Below are 22,131 nucleotides of genomic sequence, written 5' to 3' on the forward strand. Positions count from 1 at the left end.
GACGTTCTGGCTATTAAAGATGATCAGATTGGAATGATTAAAAAAATTGTTTAAAATAATTTGAGCATTCATTCAGAATGATTTTCTTATCTTCTGTTTATGCTAATGTGGTCAGTAGTTTTTAATTTGCCAGTAATTGTCTTTTGTGTTGGTCTAGAATTGCTGTTTTTTTTTTTTTATTTGCAGGGAAGTGGGATTCTGAAAAGAACAAAGACAAGTAAGTTTGATCATTTTTCCACTGGAAAACACCACAGTAGTGTAGACTGACTTTGTGAGAAATGCTGTATTTTATATATATTGCATATATATATATATTGCATATATATATATATGCTGTATTTTATATATATTGCATATATATATATAGCATATATATATTGCATATATATATATGTATATGTATATATATATGTATATGTATGTATGTATGTATATTCTGAAGCTGCCAATTAAGTTGGTTGCTTCAGAAGTCAATAGTTTCAAATAAAATTATGTGCTGATGGCTCATCCCCTCCAGGGAATTTTCAATCCCTTCCAGATATTTTTAAGTTACTTTGCAGAGTATTCATGCATACCTGTTGTAGGTTGAGTGGTAGAAAATACAAACGTGGTAGTTGGGGTTGTGATTCCACATGCAAATATATTTCTGTTTATTGTTCCATTAACATCACATGTTGCACGGAAACACCATCCACTTCCATCTGTAGTGTTGTAGATGAGTTCATTATATTTATAGGTGTTGTTTTCGTATATGCAGTTACATGCTGTAAGTGATAAGATTAATAAGATTGTTGTCAGTCACCTATGAAAAAATAGTATCCTCTATCTAATTTTTTTAACAGTGCTTCTTAACTGTCTTACCTTTATCATCAAACTTGCACTGTAAACCTTCTGATGTGCACTCGCTAAAATAAAAAGCAGAAAATACATTTATTTTATTATAATCTAGTTGTATTGCTGTCATCTTTCTGCCAGTTTCTAGCATGAAGAAACAGAAATAGGTAACTGATAACTTTCCTTGAATTTTTTTTTACGGTAAAAAACAAACATGTTAAGAAGGGAGAGTCTAAATACTACTAGCCATATAAGAATGTAGTAAAATCCTTGGAAGCAGACTCCTTATTAGATAGACAGATAGACAGATAGACAGATAGATAGATATACAAACTTCTGGAATGACATTTTTTCCCACCATAGAAATGGAAAATTAAAGAAGTTTAGTCTCAAAATACTTACTGTTCTTGTTGTATCATTGTGCTGAGGATTTACAACATAATTATGATTCAGCAGAACAAAAAATGTGATAGACCCTAATAGTACTAATTAGTAATAAAGCTGGCATTCAGTGAAAAGGCCAGACAGCATAAAACTCATCATGTCATGAAACAGGAACATGCCATTTCCCATTACTGGTTTAGTTGGTTTTCCTTGTATACCATTAGGTTGATGTGTTAAGCCTTACCATGACTGACATTTATCCCGCATATATATCTTCCCATCCTCATTATCATAACAGTCACAGAGACTGACGCACTTCATCTGATCCTCGTGAAAATATGGCTTGTCTGGTGGGCAGTTGGGGTAGCAGCCTGAGGCAAGGAAAAGGGCATATAAAAAGTTGTAAAAGCGTGAAGAGAGAAAATCAGGAAAGGTTTTGTTTGTGCAGGATGTGTTTGCAGGTTGTGTTTTTAACAACAATAATTTTTACTACATTTTTTTCCAGTAACTGTAGGAAGTAATGCAGAGTAATAACATTTGCAGGGCCTACAAGGACTTAGCCACAGATGTTTTTATCTGTGCTTTATCTCCATTCATGTTGATGCAATGACATTGAAGAGAATTAAACGATGGAAAAGCATCTGATGGAGAAAACAGTCTCCATTAATTCAAAAGATTATTAACAAATTTATCCACTTAAGGGTACTTGCAAACTCTTTTTACCTTCTAGCCCTGGCAAGTTATGGAGGCATTTCCCACTTGGGTTCTTACAGGTCTTCATACAGGAGGCTCCACAAGGCTTATAGTGCCATTCACATTCTCCTTGTTGATTATAGTAATCACAGAACAGTGCTAAAGAGAAACATAAATTTGAACATGTTCAGAAAAAAAACCAAAATTCTTTTGAGTCGTGTCTGTTCAGATCCCTACCATGCTGCCTTGAACAGCCTTGAAAACTTACAAATAGGTGAAATGTGTGACCATCAAAACCCTGTGAAAAGTACACAGTACACTTACAATGCATGTACATGAGGTACAGAGAATATGTGTTCAGAGATCTCAGCAAGGAATTGCTGTATGTTTTACTACGCATTCAGAAGAACTGTATATAAAATAAAACTCACGACAGATTGACGGGGTTCTCCAGGCTATGCAGACACCAACTTCATTACATGCTTGAGCATAGGCAGCTACTGCTGTGCAAAAGCAGTCACAGTCTCCTCCAGAGTCACAGGCACAAGCATCTGTCACACATGCTTGATAATATTTTGCTGGTTCAACCTGTCATAAAAAAGAAATATTAAACTATATATTCTGCCTTTTTCTCAACATCACTAGGCTAATTTTCTTAAAATTAGTATCTCAGAAGGAAGGCCTGTATTGGTTGTTTCTTTTGTTATATTTATAAACACTGTTAAACACCAGAGGTAGTGCCGATAATACATCCAAATCACATATTGACATAGTTTTAGACATCTAGACTTGTGTCCCAGTGAAAGATTAGCTTCATGTTCCCAAGCTGTATTAGGCAGCCATACCTGAAGATCTCTAGCAGTGGAAATAATTAAGGTAATAGGAAGAGCACAAAACTATCCTGCATTGTTGGTATGTTAATGCTGCTTCATTACTACCCCCAAAATGTTATTTCATTGAATTTGTGTTCATTACATGGTATATTTTACCCAGTTCACCCAACATAAAAATATATAGTAATTCTGAAATCATTTTTCTTTCCCAATAAGTTACCGTCATTTTCTACTATCTATATAGCCTACTATTTCTTACAGGTAGGGGCTGTAAATCTGTTCAATTGCACAATATTCAGACTGAAGTTACACAATTCAAAGTGAAACATGCTCTCTAATGAATTAGACACATGTGACAAAGCGTATGAAGATAGGCATTTTAGATTCAGTAACACTCAGGCCTAGTCTTCACAGAGTGAATTCCTGCCCTGACGATACCTGTGAGTGACAGGCAGCAAAGACATTGCTGTTGATGATGCTACACTGCTTCTCTGACCAGGACTTTCGATAAGGGTTGGTAGAGCATGGGTCCTTTACAAAGTTAGCATCAGGACATGTGGAGGATACTTTCCAGCTGTTTCCGAACTCTAGGACATTCTCCACTACAGACAGACTCCTTGTAGTGAAGTCATTGATGCCATTGCCATCATAATTTCCACAGAGGCCACAGATCTGGCCCTGCAAAAAGAAATAAAATAATTACGGGTGTGAGAAAACAAAAGATCTGAAACTGAAAGAATACATGAAATTCAGGTCTTAGAGTGCCATTCTGTTCTAACTTTCCCACAGTCTTCCCACTGAAGATATTTTATGTTTAGATATCCTGGAAAAGCAGCCATCTGTCTCCTCAGCAACAGAACATGATCACCAAGGCTACAGGCAGCTACCAACTTTCCTTCTTTTAAATCTGAACAGTACAACTGTCTTGGTCATTTCTGAGGATGTACCAACTGTGAGGTGTATCTTTAACAAGGGAAATGAGCACTCAGCTAGTTGACAATGTTACAGTGCTTTTCATTTATGCTTTGTTTTGTACAATAGATGCTAATACAAAAGATAGTCTTACAAAACTGTCATAAGTACTGCTAGTCCACCCTACTCACTGAATCTACTATTATCACTGCTGACAGATAGAAAAATAAATGGCATTTTCCTTGCATTTCCAGAAATATCTCATTCCAAATTTTGATATGTGAAATGGTGATTGACTATAGCAGATGCTGTGAATCCAAGGCTTGTACTTTCTGTCCATACTTTCTTTATCACTTGTTCATATATATTCTTGAAAAATATGTGACATTTTACACAGTATTTTACTTTGTTCTTGGAGTACGATAATTCAGATTTATGTGTCACTGTGTACTGGAAGCAATGGATCATTTTTCAAGATCAGGACTACTGAACTGATTTCTACACATGTAGCTATGTAATCTTAGTGAAGTCTGATAAGTTTTACCAAGATTCACAGAGTAATTTTAACAAAGTCTAGTCCACAAAAGCAGTCTACAAACTCAGGTTCTGTCAGGCCAAATAGAAACTGAATGCTGCCTTGAGCACTCTAAACAGCAGCAGGCTGCTTACATGTCTTCCTAAGGTACCAGAGAAATAGAAAACAACATATGACGTCCTACAAGAATGCCAGAGAAATCATCTGTTTGGGATATTGTCTGAGTCAGATAAAAAATTAACACCCAGTCCAGACTTAAAGTGTCCAGACTTAAATTTCCTTACCTTAAATTCTGGGCTCAGCTTGATGAAGATGCTGGTTTTCTTGTCCCACATGAGGATCAGTCCACTGGTGGTATCAATCACTGTGTACATACCTATATAGCGGACTGTGAATGGTACTTCAGCATCTTGTCCTCTCTTAATCACACTGACATGCTCCTCACTGAGTATCAGTTCATAGTGCTGAAACAGGAGGAAAAGGTGCTTAGAAATGAACCTAAGAGCTACAGCTGTGCTAGCAAACATTTTTTCCCCCACTTTTAAGAGTACTAAAACCAGTTTGTTTAATGAAAATATGTCATCCAAATGCAGTATATCTCGACAGTGTGGCTCAAATCTCAGGTTTGTGGAATTGTGGTTAAAAAGTATTTTAAATGGAGCAGACTGTAGATTAAAAAATGACATTATGTTGTTGTGGAGGAACTACAGTGCAAAGAGTAAGAGAATCTTCTGATGTGATCAGCTAAATTTCTGCTACAGGCAGTTTTCCTGTAGAGCTGTAGTTTGTCCAAGGTTAAGTATAAGATGGCTTTGTAAGGGTAGAATAGGCAGAAAGCTGGGGAGCTGTAACAAATGCTTCACCTGATTCTGGTCTGAACTTAATTTACAAGTTGATTTACTTTTTAAACCATTTTCTCCAAACTGCAGCAATGGATATCCTGACTTCTCCCAAGCCTTACACAGGTACAGAACAAAAAAACCCTGGTCTGTAATGCAGTACCTACATACCTCTATGAAAACTTTGATAGATTTTGAGCAAGTTGTCCCAGTGCTGCCACAGGGAATGTTTTCAGTGATAACCTGGAAGGTCCCATTCACTGTGTCACTATTCCCGCAGTGGTTCTGAGTAGTAAAATGAAAAAATATGTTATTGTTGCAGATAAGATCAAGATTATATTACAATTTACTTTTGTTAAGTAACAGTACCTGGACTAGTGTGTATTCACAGTTTCCGTTGAAGCTGAACCTTTTGTCATCAAAGGTGGTATAATGTCCGTCTCCATAAACAGCACACGTACCCAGACATTGTTTTTTGGTGCATTCCCACATCCGATTCTTGCACACACTAGGAATGAGAATTAAAGGTTTTAGTAATAAAGTAGCTCACTGTCTTATGCAGGTGTATCCCAAAAACTCGGCATTTGTTTGGCATCTCATTCTTGGTAAACGTTATATTGATTCTGAAGTTAAAACAGTCTTTAACATTTCCCATGTGAGGTATTAAAGCAAAGTTCTGTTCTGCTATTCCAAATGTATGAACTGCAAAAAAAGCCAAACTGTAGTGGATACCATCCTCCCAAAGGTTTTTTCACAGTCTGTGCCTCAGCTTTTTGCCTGCAACAGAAGTAAACTTGCACATCTTATTGGGTCAAAACCCGAAAGACCCATCAATCGATGAAATGCACAGTCTAAATCTCTCCTCATTACTGTACAGCTTAAGATGTTTTTAAAGGCAGATGATGGAACCTGGAATGCCATTTCCCAGAAATTACTTACCAAGTATTACAGTCAGCATTGATCTTTTCCCCGGGTTGATACATGGCTCCGTTGTGAATACATGGACATTCCTCTTCAGGAATACAACCACCCTTCCCATCTAACACAAGCCCAGATGGGCACACACAGCCAGATACACACTGTGTGCCATACTGGAAAGGTCAAGAGGAAGATACAATTTCAGAATCAAATAATCACAGCAGAAAAATGAAGATTAGATTAACTTAAAATATCTTTATATGTTCTATTTCTGCCCAGCTTAAATAAGAGAAAACTCTGAAGTACTTATAGGCCTCCAGAACAAAGTCAAAGGTATTAGCATATAAAACTGCTAAACATTTGATGTATTCTAATCCCAAATGCATTTGTTCAAGTCTGTGAAATTTGAAATATATTGGATCTTAAGATTTGCTCTGTGTTAGCTGAAGAAGCCCAATGCTTTGTGGTGAGTGACTTGTGATTGAATGATTGTGCTTTCAGAAGAAAGTAAGTAAATTCAGTTTGTTTGTTTGAGTAGCATTGAAAACAGATGCATCTCTTCTGGTACCTATCCATGACATTACAAATGGATATCATGCACTTAGAGAGATATAATTAGATGTGCAAGAAATTCACAATTGCTCTATCATATGGAAAAGGAATGATTGCTCCTAGCCAGGTCACAACAGGTAATTTTCTCCTAAGGAGGTACAATATGTGGCAAAGCCCTAAATATTTTCACTACTAATTACTCCTATGAGCAGTAGCTGAAGAAATTTTGACACTTATCTTACAGAAGTTGGATGTTACTTTATTATATTTTATTCTGATGATCCTGTTGTTAACAATTCATAACATGTTTTTGGGATTTTAGTATACAAAGTATCTGTGATGTAGATTCAGAGTAGGAGAGCTAGATCAGTAATGACTGTAGCACAAATATAACAGACAAGACTTGAAAGTGCCATTTCATCCAGTCATGCCATACTTACACACTGCATATCCAGAGTCTGACAGCTTTTCTGACACTCTGCCCCAGTTGTTCCTGCTGTGTTGTTTCCACAGTCTAAGTAGAACATGGGAGGTTCGCAAACTAGAGGAAGGAAAGAAGTGAGAAAAGTAAGCAATGGCATAGGTTTTATCACTCAGCTGTAACTATAACAGGCATCCAGAAATTCTTTGGAATTTGTACATTTCAGTTAGTAAGGACTGCTGTTCCAACTCAGTCTGCTAAATCCAATTGTAGATTCACTTCAGAGCATTGAATTCCATGAACCTTCCCCACTATATCAGAAAAAAAAAAACAACTTTTAGAATAGATCTTATCACGAACCAAGGTTTGCTTCTACCTTTCATGGCATAGAAATACTTCTGTAATTAAAAAATTCATTAGGAAGTATCAATTCTACCAAATATTTCTGTCCTAAACCTGGCACAGAGAAAAACACAAGTGAAAGTGGAAGATGTTTTTTTAACCTGGAATTTGATTGGGTGCTCCAATGCAATTCAGTCTTCCCTGGAGGCAAGTGCTGCAAGAGAGTGAAAAACATTAACTTGTAACCATGTTACCTTGTTACTTACTTTCTCCTCAGATTTCTCTTTGTTTTTTCTGTCATGTATTTTGTGCTTGAAAAGTCACAGAATTAAATAGAAAATACTCCCATATACAAGTGCTCTATCAATCTGGAAGTATATGATGTTCTTAAAAGTTTTTTAAAAAAAATGTTTCTGAGAGTACTGTATTGAAACTCATGCAGGGCTGGGTGAGAACAGTTTAAATGAAGCTTATTTTTTATTATTATTATTTTTAAATTTTAATTATTTTAATTATTATTATTATGCATGCACTATTGCTTGAACATTTTGCAAAAGTTTCCCTTACCATACAAGCCCATTTTCATGGACAACTTCTCCAAGTGGTATGGGAGATCCTCGGTAGTAGCAGGGGCATTCATTAGCAGGCACACATTTGCCACTTTCATCCATGTAGGTTCCATTTATGCAGGTGCAGCCATCAACTGGGACAAACTTAATTTTGCATGTGACATCAGGCTCACTCAGAGAGCGACACGTGGGTTGACATGAATCGATGGTATAGCTGTAACTTAGGGATTTGGGACATGAGGTGGTGTACTTTGCTTGAGAGAGAAAAAAAGGGAGAATGAATTTGTTAATGCCAGGTGGTAATTTTTGCTGGGAAGAAAGAAATGGTAGGTAGTACCAATAACAAGTAAATGATAATATACACCTCTGCCTATGCTGTATCTTTCACATCAGTGTTTTTCTGAACCGAAAGCTACTGTACATGTAGATTAAGTCAAGTCATATATGTAATAAGGAATATACTTTTTCAAATGAGAGTTTGGAAAGAAACATCCATTTGGTGCTGCTATTTTATTGTTATAGGTTTCTGGTTAGTATTACTAATGTTGCTGTTCTAATCTGTCATATTTACCTCTATGACACTAGAAGATATGGAAAACTATAGTTAAATTCAAAGTTGTACAGAAACAGGTGGATCATCAATCACCTTTTTCATCAACAGTTTTTATTTATGGGTTCACAGGAAAGGAAAAAGAGGAGAGTACTCACAACAGACATCAGTCCTCCATCCATCTATTAGGATTCCTCTTGCAGCACAAGCTCTCACATAGGAAGAAAGGGCTGCACACAGACAGCCCTCACTGTTTTGACAGTTACATGTGTCAAACATGCAGTTCTAGGAATGTGAGAAAAATATAATCACAACACTTCTAAGACTATCAGTCTAAAATCTCATGCACAAATCCTTCTTCAGATAAGCTCAGTCACATACAACACTAGAATAACTTCATTATTTATTTAAGGTTCCTAGTGGGGAGAATAAAGCTAATGGAAATTAATTTCAGTTATTATTGGGAAATAGTAGTTTTAAAGTCTGTTATGCATTTAGAAGCTTCATCTGAACCCATGTTTGTGAATATATAGCACAGTGGCATGTACAGGTTTATCCACACTGTGCAGTCTAGACACATCATTTCATCACATCGACATCTGAGTCATTTATACTGAGAAGGAAGTTTGACAACACACTGACAGTGGAATGATGATAATTAGCCAATGGTCTTTCAGTGCCAAGTAGTTAATAATAAGATGTGAGGTTGGTGAGGTGGCAGTTAACTGCAATTTTCAAATAACCATTTGATATGCCTTTGTGCAAACCTCCTACCATATAGGTATATCCATCCAAAAAAAAAAAACCAAAAAAAACAAAAAAGAAAACAGCTGCCTTTGCATTTGCAATGACAAAACCTAGACTGAGAAGTAAAATAACATAATGCTACAACAAAAACAGCAACATGTTGAAAGAAAGAAGAGTAGCACAGAAATGAAAATGCAGGCATTGCAGAAGATTGGAAATATGTCTGAGATTGGTTTTTTCCTGGTAGCTAGTTGTAATGATCCTATTTCTATTGTTTCTGAAGGAGAAACCAGTCTATCAACATACCGTGTAGTAAGTAGAGGGATTCAGTAGATAATGACAAGCAGCAAAAGGTCCTTCACTGTTAGTTAGTAGTCCACACCAGTGCTGAGCATATTTTTCTATAAAAAGAACAAACCATGCAAATGCACATTACTCTTTATACCTCATTAGTCCCATATACCCATTTCCCAGTCTTGAAATTACATCAAATCTCTTCCCTTCTGTCTCTTCTCACTCAGCTTGTGCTTTAAGGTTATTAAAACCAAAGGTGCAATGAGATAGAGTTAGTGAAGATCATGAATAAAGAATTTCCAAGGACTCTCATGTGATCCACTCTTCTGATATCAAGCTGTGAGCTTAGACATTCTGTTTTCAGTGATCATACAGTTTCTTTTAATTATGCCTCCAGGACTCTCCTTTACTTCACTAGATAGCCCTTGTGTTCTCACTGTGAATATTCTGATTTTAGATGTAAATTTTTGCCAAATATACAATTCTTCATTCTCTTATATTTGCTTTCTAATAGTTGTTTTTTTCTTAGTGATAAAGAAAATAATGTTAAGAAGCATTTACCATTATCGATGCTGAGTGCACAAGGGTTCTCAAAACTGCTCTGGATATCAGGGCAAGAAGCCTGAGTTTTCCATGTATTAGCAAATGCTGCTGCTGTTCCTTCAATTACTCCACTTATGGCCTTAAAGTCATCAGTTTGAACATTATTGAAATTTCCACAAAGACCTGTTGAAAACCAGTGAAAAGTTTATACTGCTTGTACTCCACAAAAGACATTTAGCAAGATAGTCCTCAGTTTCATTCACTTACCACAAGTCTGGCCTTTGAATACAGGGTCTAATCGCACAAACACCTGCATGATGGGTGTTATCTGGAGTTCAACCTGGATACCAATATTTGTGTGTATGATGACGAAGAATGATGAAGGTCTAAAGATAGTGACATTGGCTATAAAAGAAAAAACAGAATGATTACTTTCTGGAGGAGGTTAAATGCAGGACAGAGTACATCAAGGTGCGGAGGCTGCTCTAAAAGTATTGCCTCCTATTTTATGATTTCATTGTCCTACAACATCAGAGGTGAATGTTAAAAGAAAAAATACCTGCTGAGATTGGTAGCTGGGTGTAGATCGAGTTCACAAACACACTACCATCAGTTTTGACCTCAATGAGCTGTTAAGGAAGAGGAACAACAGGTAATCATGTGAAGGACTATTAGTCCAAAGAGTAATAATAGTGGTGACTCTGGTGATATTACTTAAAAAGAACAATTAATTAAAAGGAGTCATTTTTGTGATTTCAACACTTTTCTCTCTTTCCACTTTATGCTCTTAACTAATTTTCATTGCCAAAGAAAAATGGGTTTTGAAGAGTCTTTCTCAACTGTTTAGTAAATTCTATCATCTTGGTTTTTATGAACAAAACTTTATGATGAATCACACCCACTACTGTTGTATGTGTAGCTTTTAAATTACAAGCTCATGTGTTTTCATCTAAATGGCAGAAAAAGAGCTTTTTCAGCTTTTTCTTAATGAAATTCCACAAAGCCAAATCTAATATTTCATTTTCATAACAAAAATAGTTTATTTTCACTTGATAAAAACCTAACATGTACTTATCCCATATATGGAAATAAGTGCAATTCCCTAACCCAATATAGACCTAGATGCTTTGCTCCCCATGTTATTAACAGTTTTTTCCCATGCTTATTTTGCTTTATTACCGTTTGTCCTTTATTCAAGCTGAGGGTCACTGTCTTTAAGCATGTTTCAGTGTTTGTCAGGCCACATTTGCGAAGTTCTGCCAGGATGGTGAATATTTCATCTTCAGAGTGCTGAAAATAAATAGAAGTCCCAACAGTTACTCTGTGAAATGCTAATTACAGAAATTGTCCTGTCAAATTCTCTCTTTTCAGTATCTTTACAGTATCAGCAGTAACAAAGAGTGATTTGTTTGTGTTTTTAGACTGAATTGTGGAAATGGGAAGAAAGAAAGCAAAGAAGAAACAGATCAAAAAGGTCAGACAATTTCAGTCACCCATTATTGTAACAAAATGTTTTGATTATAATGAATGTTTTACTTTTTTATTTCTCTTAACTTGTTTTTTATAATGGTTCAAAATTTAAATAAAATGCATCAGTTGACTTGAACTGATTTTTCTATATTTGAGCTTCCAAGAAAAAAAAAAAGTCTTACTTATTAAAGATTTTATTTTTTTGAACTGTTAGTGCATTTTTTTCTGACTTGGAATACAATTTGGTTTAATGCTACTAAATGCAGTCAGCATTTATTGTATCACAGAACTGGAAATTTCCTCAAAACTACCATTTACTGTTGCATGACATCCTAATAGTTAGCTGATAATTAAGTCATCTGAATGGCAGAATACATTTCAGTAAGTGTCTGATTAACTGAAGCAATTCAATCTACATACGTCAAAAGACGTAAGTTTCAAATATGTTGACTGAGATCAGCTTTCCTTTCCACAAGCATATAGGGCTTTATGACCAAGTAATATTTGATTCTCACCTTAGAAAGGACATAAGTGCAGTCTCCATAGACATCATAATGCTTTTTATCATATGTAGAAATGTGTGAGCCTCCCTCTACGGAACATGTTCCTGGACATGACATGTCTTCACAAATCCATTTGCCTCCATTACATGTACTGGAAGAGACAAGACGAACTTAGCTGAAATCAGTGATAGCAGTCCAGACTTCTAGAAATTATAATAACATTAGGTTTAGCACTGCTATTCCCTTTCAGTCTACAGTTTGAATACACAGTAAATCCAGGTTTAAGACTTTCTCAAGCATTGTGAACATATGATGCAAAGCATTAAAGGGAGTGACCGTGATATGCAGCCACTTTGCTCATTTGGTTCTATTCCTTTTTTGGACAGGCTGACTCAATAGCAACAGGAGCTGCATGAGCAATTGCTTGTCTTCTGTAGCTAATATGAAACATAATGCCAAATTAAAATCTCTTCTGTTTTCTTGTACAGATGTGTAAGAAACTAAGAGAAATGTGACTCCAAATCTACTCCTGATGCAGAGTATATCTGTTTCCTAAGGTAATATGGTACTGCACAGGTACAGGATTAATAATTGTGAAATGTCTCTTGTGTAGCATCTCTTGTTTTCTTCAGAGAAAATAAATATTTGCAAATATGTAAATTACTGCAACTTCATTCCCTTTAGAGAAGTCCAAATGTTTGAATAAAATAAAGAGGAAGCACTTGAATTCACTGGTGAGAAATCTAAACACTGTAAATCCTTACTTTGATCACGTTGAGCTCAAGTGCAAAGACAGTTAAGGCTGTTGCTAAATAAAACAAAGAATGTTCTTTGGGGTTATTTTGGAACTATGGCAGTCTGTTAAATACACATATCAATTACTGATGATGCAATTGCAAATAATAAACCATTAAACCCATTAAATATATTAGAGGAAATAATGAGTTAAGAAAATAGTAAGGGTTACCAGGAATGGCACTGCTCTGAGAAAGAAGTTCCTGGAGCATAAGTGTTGCCATTGTAAATACAGGAGCACTGCTGACGGGAGATGCAGCCAGAATTGTTTATGTCATCAAAAACGGTTCCTTAAGTTAAAAAAAAACAAACAACAAAACACAAAACTTAATCAATTAAAGAGGCATTTTCCATACATGGGAAAATAACCATTTTTGTTCGCTACTAAACATTGCCCTGAAGACAGATCTGCAGCTGCTGTGAACTGTCATAGATATACCAAGAACAGCAGGACTATGCCAATTTACAGACTTTCAACCTTTGTATTCTTAAATTCCATCTGCATTGAAAAGGAGTTATTTTAGTACAGGTGGCTTGTTGAAAGACTAGCCTTGATCTGTTTGCTTTTCTGCTTTCCTGCTTTCTAAATATTGCGTGTGCACTGGCAATTAATTCATATGTCTTTCCTCAGTTGATAAATGATAAATACTTATCACTTGCAGCTGTGAAAAATGCAAATAGAAGGGCCTTAAGCCTCATGGAACCTGCCTTGTTTATTTTGAGATCAGAAATGTGAGTATATAAGAACTTGCCTTGGGGGCAGAAACAACCATCCATACAGTGCTCTTCACAAAACTGAGATCGTTCAGGATTAGTGCATGTGTCAGCGCAGGGGGAGCTGCACTCTGAATACTGCATGTTGTACGGACATTTCTTGGCTGAAATGTTAATAGAAGGAGAGTATTTTCATTCTGAAGTATCTCTAGTTCACTGTACATGAAAATAAGTATGTTCACTTACATTTTTTTGAGCTAGATTTAAAACCACGCTAAACCTCAGACCCACTTCTCAAAATCTTTAATTTTACCCACTCAGATCTATGTTTTACAGTTGAGATTAGGTTTTCATGATCAGGGTAAAGAAAAACTTAACCGATGGCAAAATGACTAGATTTCTAGGCACACCAAGAAAATGGTTTCCAAAGTTAGCAAGGTTTCTGTTAAAGTTGGCCTTTTCAAGAACATCTGCATTACTAGGGAAATGTAAGAAACAAGTTTCTATAGCTTTAGTATATTCAGATTTTTCAGATATTGTTGGAAGGGCAAATAGTATCCCAGTGGATTTTAATTTGAAACAAATGTTGGTGACAGTATCAACAGCTACACTAATAACATGCAGGCATTTAATTCAGTGAAAACCTTTGAAGATTACAGTGGTACAAACTCCTCAAATCAAGCTAGAGGAGATTAAATGATAAACCACCCAAAGACCAGTGAAGACTCAATCAATTAGTCAGTGGGGGTAAAAAATACTGTCGCCACCATGAAAAAAAGGAGAGAAACAGAAAATAAGCAAATCACCCTTCTTCCTCCTCCTCCCTGTCTGTATTTTCATTACTGTCCCAATTCATTAAATGACACTTCAGCTCTTGAGTAAGTGATATTTTTTAAGCCAGTTTGCATTAAAACTCTTAGTTCTTTCCCTTTAGTCTTGCTGGAGCTTGTACATCAGAACCCCCCAGTAAATGCCTGTAATTTCCAATGCACACTCATCATTAGTTGAGAACTCATTTATTTTTATTTACCCAACACAAAATAGTGTCATCTCCACTAATACTTACGGCACAGTTTTGAGGTTCTCCAGTTCAGAGGTTCCCCACCAGCATGAGCACACTGCCGGGAGTACTCAGCAAAAGTATCACAGATACATGAGCTGTTTTTGGACTCTTCAGAGCGGCACAAGTCTTCTTGGCAAGCCAGAATGTAGTCAGTAACATTGACTAGGGCATTACAGTCCGAAAATGCAAAGCTGGTCAATGTTTTCTGACATATGTCATCCTGGGGAGAAAACAAACAAACAAACACACAAGAAAACTTTCAGAAAATAGAAAGGAGCAAATTTTTATTTTTTGCTAGATTATTCTTCAATTGAATTTCATATCCCTCTTTTCATACTATTGCCCTAGGTCTTTTCCTGTCAGCTCTTCTGAAGCTGTAGAATGATACAGATAAATGTGAAAGAAAAATTAAGGAATAATCAAAAATATACTTACAAAGTCATATGTGCAACTATCTTGTGGGGAAGGAGTAGGGTCTTCACAGTACTCTGTTGGCCCATCCATTTTTTGCATATTCCCAAACTGTAAGGCTGTCATTCTGATATCTGTGCAAAAGAAATTTAATAATGAGGGTTGTTCAGGTTTTCTTGGTCAATGCAACTCGCCAGTATATTTTCCACTTGTCTAGACTTCTTTTCAAGACTAGTTAAGGCAGCTATTTCCCTCGAGTCTTTTCATTTTATCATCATTCCTTCCAAAATAAACACTGACATCATTACCTGGAAAAAGCATTAGAAAACAACTTTCAGCCTACTACATCTAAACACAAACTAAGATTTGAACTGGAAAAAAAACAACAGATGGCTTTCAGATGATACTGAGTCTGTGCAGGGAAGAGAGAAAATAATAGGGATTTCTACAATGGAGTCTGCTGAAAAACAAGGTTTAGGAAAACACTCAAATTGAGAATGGATAGAATAACAGAGGTTTACATATAGACTATGCATATAAGAAGGCAAATGTGAATATATTTTGCGGAATAGGATTATATATTCAAACTTCTGACAGTATACGTAATGGACTCAATATAGACAGAAGATCTATTTCTCAGGCTTTTCACGTCAGAATTGATATGTTACTATTAGAATTATTTTTATGACAGAACTGAAACAATAAATGCACTGACTAGATATTACAATTACATTTTATTTTACTGGATATATTTAAATATTTATGTTATTAGTGAGAAACTGGCTAATACCTTTAAGTACTTAATACATTATCTGCTTTGTTTTTTATTATGTTTTTCAACAAAGATTGAATCATAACTTCTGAGTATCCCTCAACAGGATAGGAAAGAGGAATGATGATGATGTTAATGCTGATAGAAAGCAGAATACATTTTGAACACTCTGGAAACCAATTTCTGATATTTAAAAAACTTACTGTTTGAATAGAACTCATTGTAAACTGGAATGCCATTGAAGTCCCCACAAAGACCACAGGTCTGATTGGCATATTTCTCATGTAGTTCCAACTAAAAAGATAGGCAATATGTTGATAGAAATTAGTATACACATTGTTAAATATATTTCAGATCATAAAAACATTTGTACCTGCTGACCCTATTTTTCATCAGAGCTATGTAATTTTATTTAGAAATGTAATTTAAACTTGAAGGATAGAATGAAGAGTTGTCTTAGATTTGATTTACAACATGAACTCCAAACTATTAATGTAGACTTAGGTTTTCACTGCAGTATGTGTAGAGTGCCCAGCCTTTCTCTCTCGATTTTCAGAAAGAAAATCAAATTCACAGCAAAAATGCTTTCCTGGGAGAGAGAAATTCTGCTCCAAAATTGTATTACAAGAGGTAAGTTAGACCTGCAATGATGTTAATATATTAATGATAGTGAAAGTGGTTTTTCACCCTATTTTAAGCAGAATTCTGTTATCAAAGAGAAGTAAATCCACATAATTTCCTTTGGGACTACCTGGATGCAAAACTGTCTTTATTAAGGAAAAACTGCTCAACAGTATAAGATGGAAAGGCAATAGTAACTTCTAAACAAGTATTATCCTAATCAAAGATAAGCATTTTGTCTGATCTGAAGGTGTAGACAGGTCCAAGAGCTGTTCTTACCAAGATACTGTCATGTTGGTTCCACATAAATACAATATCTGCTTTGCTGATAACTTTCACATAAATGCTGCTTCTCTCTATGGTAATTCCAGCTTGACTGTATGGCAGTTGAACTCTATAAGAAAGGTAGAATGAATGCTAAATATTTTCTGAGCCAGATGTTTGATAAAGAGGGGAAAAAAAAGGCTTGTGTTTTTGAGTATCTTACAGGGATATAATGCAGTTGTGTGGAAAGAAAAGCAATTAAAATAGTCCAGTACCATCAGATGTGGATTTAAATTTGAATCTAACCTCAGGATTTTTTATAGAAATTTAGTTTTTGAGATAATCTTTGATTTATTGTGACTCAAATTAATAGTAATTTATTCATTATTTCTATGTATAAAACTGTCAGACTTATTGTAGAACGCTAATTTTTCCCCATTATGCAAGAAAGTACTTGGCCAATTTGAAAAAAAAAACAACAAACAACTAAACCCATCTGTATTTATCAGACAAGTGGTGTGAACAAACTCACCTGTTGCTGTTGATCAGGACAACATCCTTTGTTAGCTCAACAGCTATACCTTCAAGTTTTATGGCAATGCGGTGGATTATTGGAACATTTTCCACCAGTGTACGCCTAATCTGGATGTTGAACTCTTCATAGGGAGCATTGCAGTGAGATGCAAAAACATAATTACAGAGCCCAGGGTAGTAGAAAATGTCTCCATCAAAAGTCTTGAAGTGGAAGTTGCCCCATGTACTGCATACACGGCCATTGTGAGCAGGGTTGGAAGCTGTGAATTTAAAACTAGCTGTAAAAAATGACTTAAAAGTCCTAGCCATAGCATGGTGAATCACATTTTCAAAGGCTTCATTCTTTCATAGTTTTCTCCTGCCCACCTCCCTTTGTTATTTTCCATCCATCTATCCATCACAAAATAAGTCACCATGTATTCATTCTCCATCCTCTTTCTGCTGTTCATCATATATATCCCTGTAAATGGTTGTAGTTACATTCAAGTAGATTTAGTTGTTCACAGTTCATACAAGATAACAGTTCAACATTATGCTGCTTCTTAACTGATCTCTTTCTCCTCTTATGACTTCATGACTCCCTTTACCAATGCATTTCCCCGTTTGTATTAAATTCCTTCGTTTAAATCTTCTAAAACTAAATACTTACTGAATACATTTCATTTACTTAACTTACGTGTTATCACTGGATTTGTCGTCTGCTGGATGATTTTCACCTCAGATGAAACTGTAAAAGAAGAAAAAAAAGAATAAGAAAGAAAAAGCAAACCTAGTATAACAATTCAAAAACTTCCATCTAAAACTGACCTAGAAAGAAAAGAAGAGCATGCTAAGATGACAGTGTTAAGCCTGGCGTTGATTTATACAGGATGTGAGTCAGGTTAAAAGTCCATATTACATTTCAAATTCTGCATAATTCAATCATAAGAAATTGTTTTCAGCCGTGAAGATCTCCATTTTCTACCTTGTAGTTTTGACCCTTTTATGAAACTCCAAATTGTGTTAGCATAGGCAGAAATTCACAGCTCTGCGTATTGGAGCTCTTCAGACACAACAACCAATACAAAGGGTTAAGCTATACCAAATTAGCCTAGTACAAAAGCATAGCTGGCTTTTCATTACATCTACACCGACTAAGGAGGAAATAGAAAACTTTGATTATAACAATCACTTTTAACCCAAGCTGTTCTGTGACTCTATGATTCTACAATTATTTTCCAGGAATTTGCTAGGAAGGTTTTTAGGCACTTTTATTATTCACTGAAGATGTGAGGAATGGATACAAATATGCAGTATAAATCAAATATTTCCGTGAAGCATTTAGATAGCACCAAAGGACTCAGACTGGAAAAAAAAAAAGCCAGGACATGTGGCCACGTGATTATGGCTCTTAGCTAGATCAGAACTGTCCTATTCCTGTGTTCTGCTTCAATTATTATTTTTGTACCTCTAGTAAAATAGTAGCTCAACTACATCAATTGTCTTCCATCTGAATTCTCCTTCTCTTTATTCTGTCTCCATTAGTTTTGAATTGCTTTTGACACATGGCCCAACTATCATGCTTAGAAAAACACCTGATCCTATGTTCCAAGTTTGGTGCTCTAAGCTCCTGTTTTTTATAAGTAAACATGTAATTCCAACCTACAACATGCCAAGAATAAATCCTCAGAGGACTTAGCTGATGAAATGACTCATGTTTGAACTTCTGATGTCTAGAGTACTTGCCAGTTGAAGAAGAGCTGCCTGTGCAATTTAGTTCTAGGTCCCCTTACACATTATACAATAGACAGAGTCATAAACTTAGAACTGGATTAGACAACCATACCTAACAAGGATTTCTACTGGAAATACACACCATGTAAGCAAACTGAGTACTGGATCTCAGAGCTGAAGGATGCCTATCTGAAGGTATTCAAACTTCCAAAGACAAACCCAAGAGACTCCTAATTTTGGAAGGGTGTTCTGGGTAGCTTCACCATCTCCACTTGTTTTAGTGTCTGCAGAAGTTTCCTTTCATCCCTAAGCTTTTGTTCTCATCTCATTTACCTTTATACTTGACCATTAGTGACGTACAAAAAAGTAACTTTAACCTTTTTCTGCTTTCTGTTGGTCTTTCAGTATCACAGATAATATCATTAGGTAAATACATTCGTACCATTACAATTGTTGAGAAAATATAACAAATGCCTCTGTGAGTCTTATTAATAGGATAGAATTTGCTTTCATTCAACACATTTGTAGGAACTTCAGTGGATGCAGAATCATCCTGACTTCATCTAAGAGCCAATACTCTTTAAAATATTGTGAATGTTTATTTAAAAGAGTGAGAACTTTTGTGACAGAACAAAACAGTATACACATGTCTTTTAGTCTGTTAATTTTTCTCAGGGAAATGCAGTTTTTGTTTTTTATTATTAAGCAAGTATTATTTCCAAGGAAATTCTAGCTGTATTAGTTTATCTAGCAATTGCACAATGCCATGTTGTTGATCCTTATGAAAATAGATACCTATTGCTTCCAAGAATATACATGGTAATTCGATCTTTGATTACAAATATTTCTGGATGCACCTTGTCAAGCCACTATCCAGCTGCTACCCTATATGCACAATTCTCATTGCAACTCATAATAGTTGGAATTTGACCCCAAGGAGAAAGCTAGGCGCAAAATGGGAAGATAGCATGGGATAAGGCCAATATTCTGTAGTCAGTCAGGACATCTGAATATATTTTCCACCTAGTGTGATTTGAAAGAAGAAGCGTTTGCCAGATTTGGTTTCACTACCATTCATTTTTCAAAGTAATTTATCAGGTTAGCATTGCACAATATAAATAACTTTCTCATACAAAGAAGGTCTGAGGATCTTTTGATTGATACTGCATGACTCTAAATGTAAGCTTACACTGTAGGTGAGTTGTACTTTTGTGCTTAAATCAACTTAGTGGTATTTTAGTGCTTATTTCATGTAAGGTAAAGTAGCCTAAAATTGTATCTGCACTTATTTTTTAATGTTTGGAAAATGATCCGCAAGGTAAATTGAAAAGCAATTTGAAGATTTTTAAATGTAGGAAGTAGTTACTGTACACAAATGGGACTGACTTAGCAAGCTTATATTCAAGCAGATAATTTCTATCTGCATAGTCCAATTAATTGAACATGACTGAATATTAACAAAACCTGCCAAGATTGCCTCAGTTAATGTGATACAATAAACAAGAGAAAAAAGTGCACAAAATGATGAATTGCAATGCAACAAATTAACCTCACAGTGATTTTCATACTAAAGATCAACAATTTATGTAAATATTATACCTAATGTAGTACTGGCACACAATTAATTACTGAAAATCACTGTCACATGAATACTTCTAGTCTATTTTGCAAAGGAATTGGCCAGAGTAATCTGGTGTTTAGTTCTAGTAGGTGACAAGATACTGGAAAATACTAACCTGTAGCCTGATCTAGCAACTGGAAAATGTAGTGCTTTAAATTTCATAAAAAGATCAGAACATTTGTAATCATTCTTACTATAAAATGCAAAGGAAATGAAACGCTTTTGTAAGGCACAAGGACTACTGTACACTTAGTACTTAAAGTCATGAATAATAGTTCTTTTTGATTTAATTTCTAAGACTATTTATCAACTGTAGTTATATTCAGTGGCTTGGGGCAGTGTGAAATTAAATCAGTCCAGTTAATAGACAGACACCAAATATTTAATGTAAATTTAAAATAAAAAAAAAAAAAAGCAAGGATGCAAAGATGGTCTAAGTGCAACCGTTTGTTCAGTGAAACATTAAAATGAGTTTAGTTCCTTAAGATATATTATTAGATCTAAGCAATAATAAAAGAGTTAACTCCTTACCTATCTGGTGGGTACAGCAAAGTGCTAAAAGGAAAGCCCATTCTGGTAGCCATATCCCCCTACCAAACCCCATCTTGAGTGGAGTTTGGCAGAAGGATGCCAGTCTAAGGTTGGTCAGGAAGAGTAGTTCACCTGTGCTCCCTCGGTCTTATATAGCAGGTGACTTTGGCTTCAGTCCCAGATTGATTCAGATAATCCAGAAAGGTGGGGTTTGGGGGATTTTAGCAAATGAATAGGTAAACAGAGGATGCTTTTCCTTCCTTTGCAACTGGCCAATGGTATTTGCACTTTGGGAGGAGTATATGCATATACGTACATGTATTTTGTAAAAGTTCAGCCTAATAAAGAAATATAACATAACTGCAAATAAAACACAAGTCCCCCTCCACAAAAGAAAAGGTCCTAGAACAAATAGAATTTGATGTTGCCTTACAGTTACGCATATGGGATATAAGTAACTATTAAAAGTTTTTCAGTACTGTAAATGATGCCAGGCTGCTCCTTGGCAAAAGGAAACATAAAACCAACAAATTGCTAATTTCTGAAATTTGAAGAAGATGTGGAGTACTTCAGATGGGGGGACACAGTACTACAAAGTCATTCTGTGCCATTCAGGGTAGCTAATCTTGCAAAAAGAACAGACTAATGACCTTGAAGGGTCCTGCATTATCACAGCGTCATACCGAGAGTATGCTATGAAAACCTCCAACACTGACAAGCATTAGGCATCTGTTAAAGGATCATTAATTAAGTCAGCTTTCCCTGGAGTATATACTAGATTTGTTAGACATGGGTTCAGATCTTGACATCTATTTCTGAATTTGCTGCAGTCTGATTTTATCTTCTCACAGAAAATATCAGTAAATTCACACAGTTAGGTAGCCGTACCACAGTTCTGTAGAAGAGAAAAGTTCAACAGATAAAGGCCTACGACCACATTCATTACCATTCCTGCGTAATTCCATTCCTATCTATGGGGAAATGTGGCCTACACATTAGGGAAACAGACAATAAATCAGGCCTATTAGACCTGTCAGTTAATGTTTAACACTTTTTTTCCCCCCTGAATGTTGACTTTTTGCAGTTCTACTGTGTTATCATTTCAAAAGTGTGAATGAGAGTATACTTCAATAACCAGTCCAGATTTCTATTT

At 35.6% G+C, this 22,131-nt stretch overlaps 2 protein-coding genes across 3 annotated transcripts in view; one reads left to right on the forward strand and one right to left on the reverse strand.

Moving 5' to 3' along the window:
- The window catches only part of LOC107314529 (uncharacterized), a 34,835-nt gene extending 13,750 nt beyond the window's left edge, over positions 1 to 21,085 (reverse strand). Inside the window, exons 1-29 of the mRNA XM_015863823.3 lie at positions 20,979 to 21,085; positions 17,790 to 17,840; positions 17,112 to 17,373; positions 16,595 to 16,709; positions 15,898 to 15,988; positions 14,947 to 15,056; positions 14,515 to 14,731; positions 13,487 to 13,612; positions 12,907 to 13,024; positions 11,952 to 12,090; positions 11,146 to 11,256; positions 10,526 to 10,595; positions 10,234 to 10,371; positions 9,985 to 10,149; positions 9,436 to 9,530; positions 8,541 to 8,667; positions 7,831 to 8,086; positions 7,425 to 7,477; positions 6,941 to 7,041; positions 5,970 to 6,121; positions 5,400 to 5,538; positions 5,202 to 5,315; positions 4,476 to 4,655; positions 3,183 to 3,422; positions 2,343 to 2,499; positions 1,942 to 2,070; positions 1,463 to 1,589; positions 862 to 905; positions 576 to 764 (exon numbers count right to left, since the gene is read on the reverse strand). Coding sequence (XP_015719309.2) covers positions 576 to 764; positions 862 to 905; positions 1,463 to 1,589; positions 1,942 to 2,070; positions 2,343 to 2,499; positions 3,183 to 3,422; positions 4,476 to 4,655; positions 5,202 to 5,315; positions 5,400 to 5,538; positions 5,970 to 6,121; positions 6,941 to 7,041; positions 7,425 to 7,477; positions 7,831 to 8,086; positions 8,541 to 8,667; positions 9,436 to 9,530; positions 9,985 to 10,149; positions 10,234 to 10,371; positions 10,526 to 10,595; positions 11,146 to 11,256; positions 11,952 to 12,090; positions 12,907 to 13,024; positions 13,487 to 13,612; positions 14,515 to 14,731; positions 14,947 to 15,056; positions 15,898 to 15,988; positions 16,595 to 16,709; positions 17,112 to 17,373; positions 17,790 to 17,840; positions 20,979 to 21,051 — 3,889 coding nt within the window. The 5' untranslated portion in view covers positions 21,052 to 21,085. The remainder of the gene's footprint in view (positions 1 to 575; positions 765 to 861; positions 906 to 1,462; positions 1,590 to 1,941; positions 2,071 to 2,342; positions 2,500 to 3,182; positions 3,423 to 4,475; positions 4,656 to 5,201; positions 5,316 to 5,399; positions 5,539 to 5,969; positions 6,122 to 6,940; positions 7,042 to 7,424; positions 7,478 to 7,830; positions 8,087 to 8,540; positions 8,668 to 9,435; positions 9,531 to 9,984; positions 10,150 to 10,233; positions 10,372 to 10,525; positions 10,596 to 11,145; positions 11,257 to 11,951; positions 12,091 to 12,906; positions 13,025 to 13,486; positions 13,613 to 14,514; positions 14,732 to 14,946; positions 15,057 to 15,897; positions 15,989 to 16,594; positions 16,710 to 17,111; positions 17,374 to 17,789; positions 17,841 to 20,978) is intronic.
- Positions 1 to 22,131, forward strand: part of TOLLIP (toll interacting protein) — a 68,850-nt gene that overhangs the window by 37,255 nt on the left and 9,464 nt on the right. For both annotated transcript variants that reach the window (XR_014946429.1, XR_014946430.1), the window contains exons 6-9: positions 187 to 217; positions 11,388 to 11,440; positions 12,428 to 12,496; positions 16,251 to 16,324. The gene's annotated coding sequence lies outside the window, so the exon portion shown is untranslated. The remainder of the gene's footprint in view (positions 1 to 186; positions 218 to 11,387; positions 11,441 to 12,427; positions 12,497 to 16,250; positions 16,325 to 22,131) is intronic.

This window comes from Coturnix japonica, chromosome 5 (assembly GCF_054131305.1).
Source record: "Coturnix japonica strain WE chromosome 5, WE-NBRP24, whole genome shotgun sequence".
NCBI classification, from domain to species: domain Eukaryota; kingdom Metazoa; phylum Chordata; class Aves; order Galliformes; family Phasianidae; genus Coturnix; species Coturnix japonica.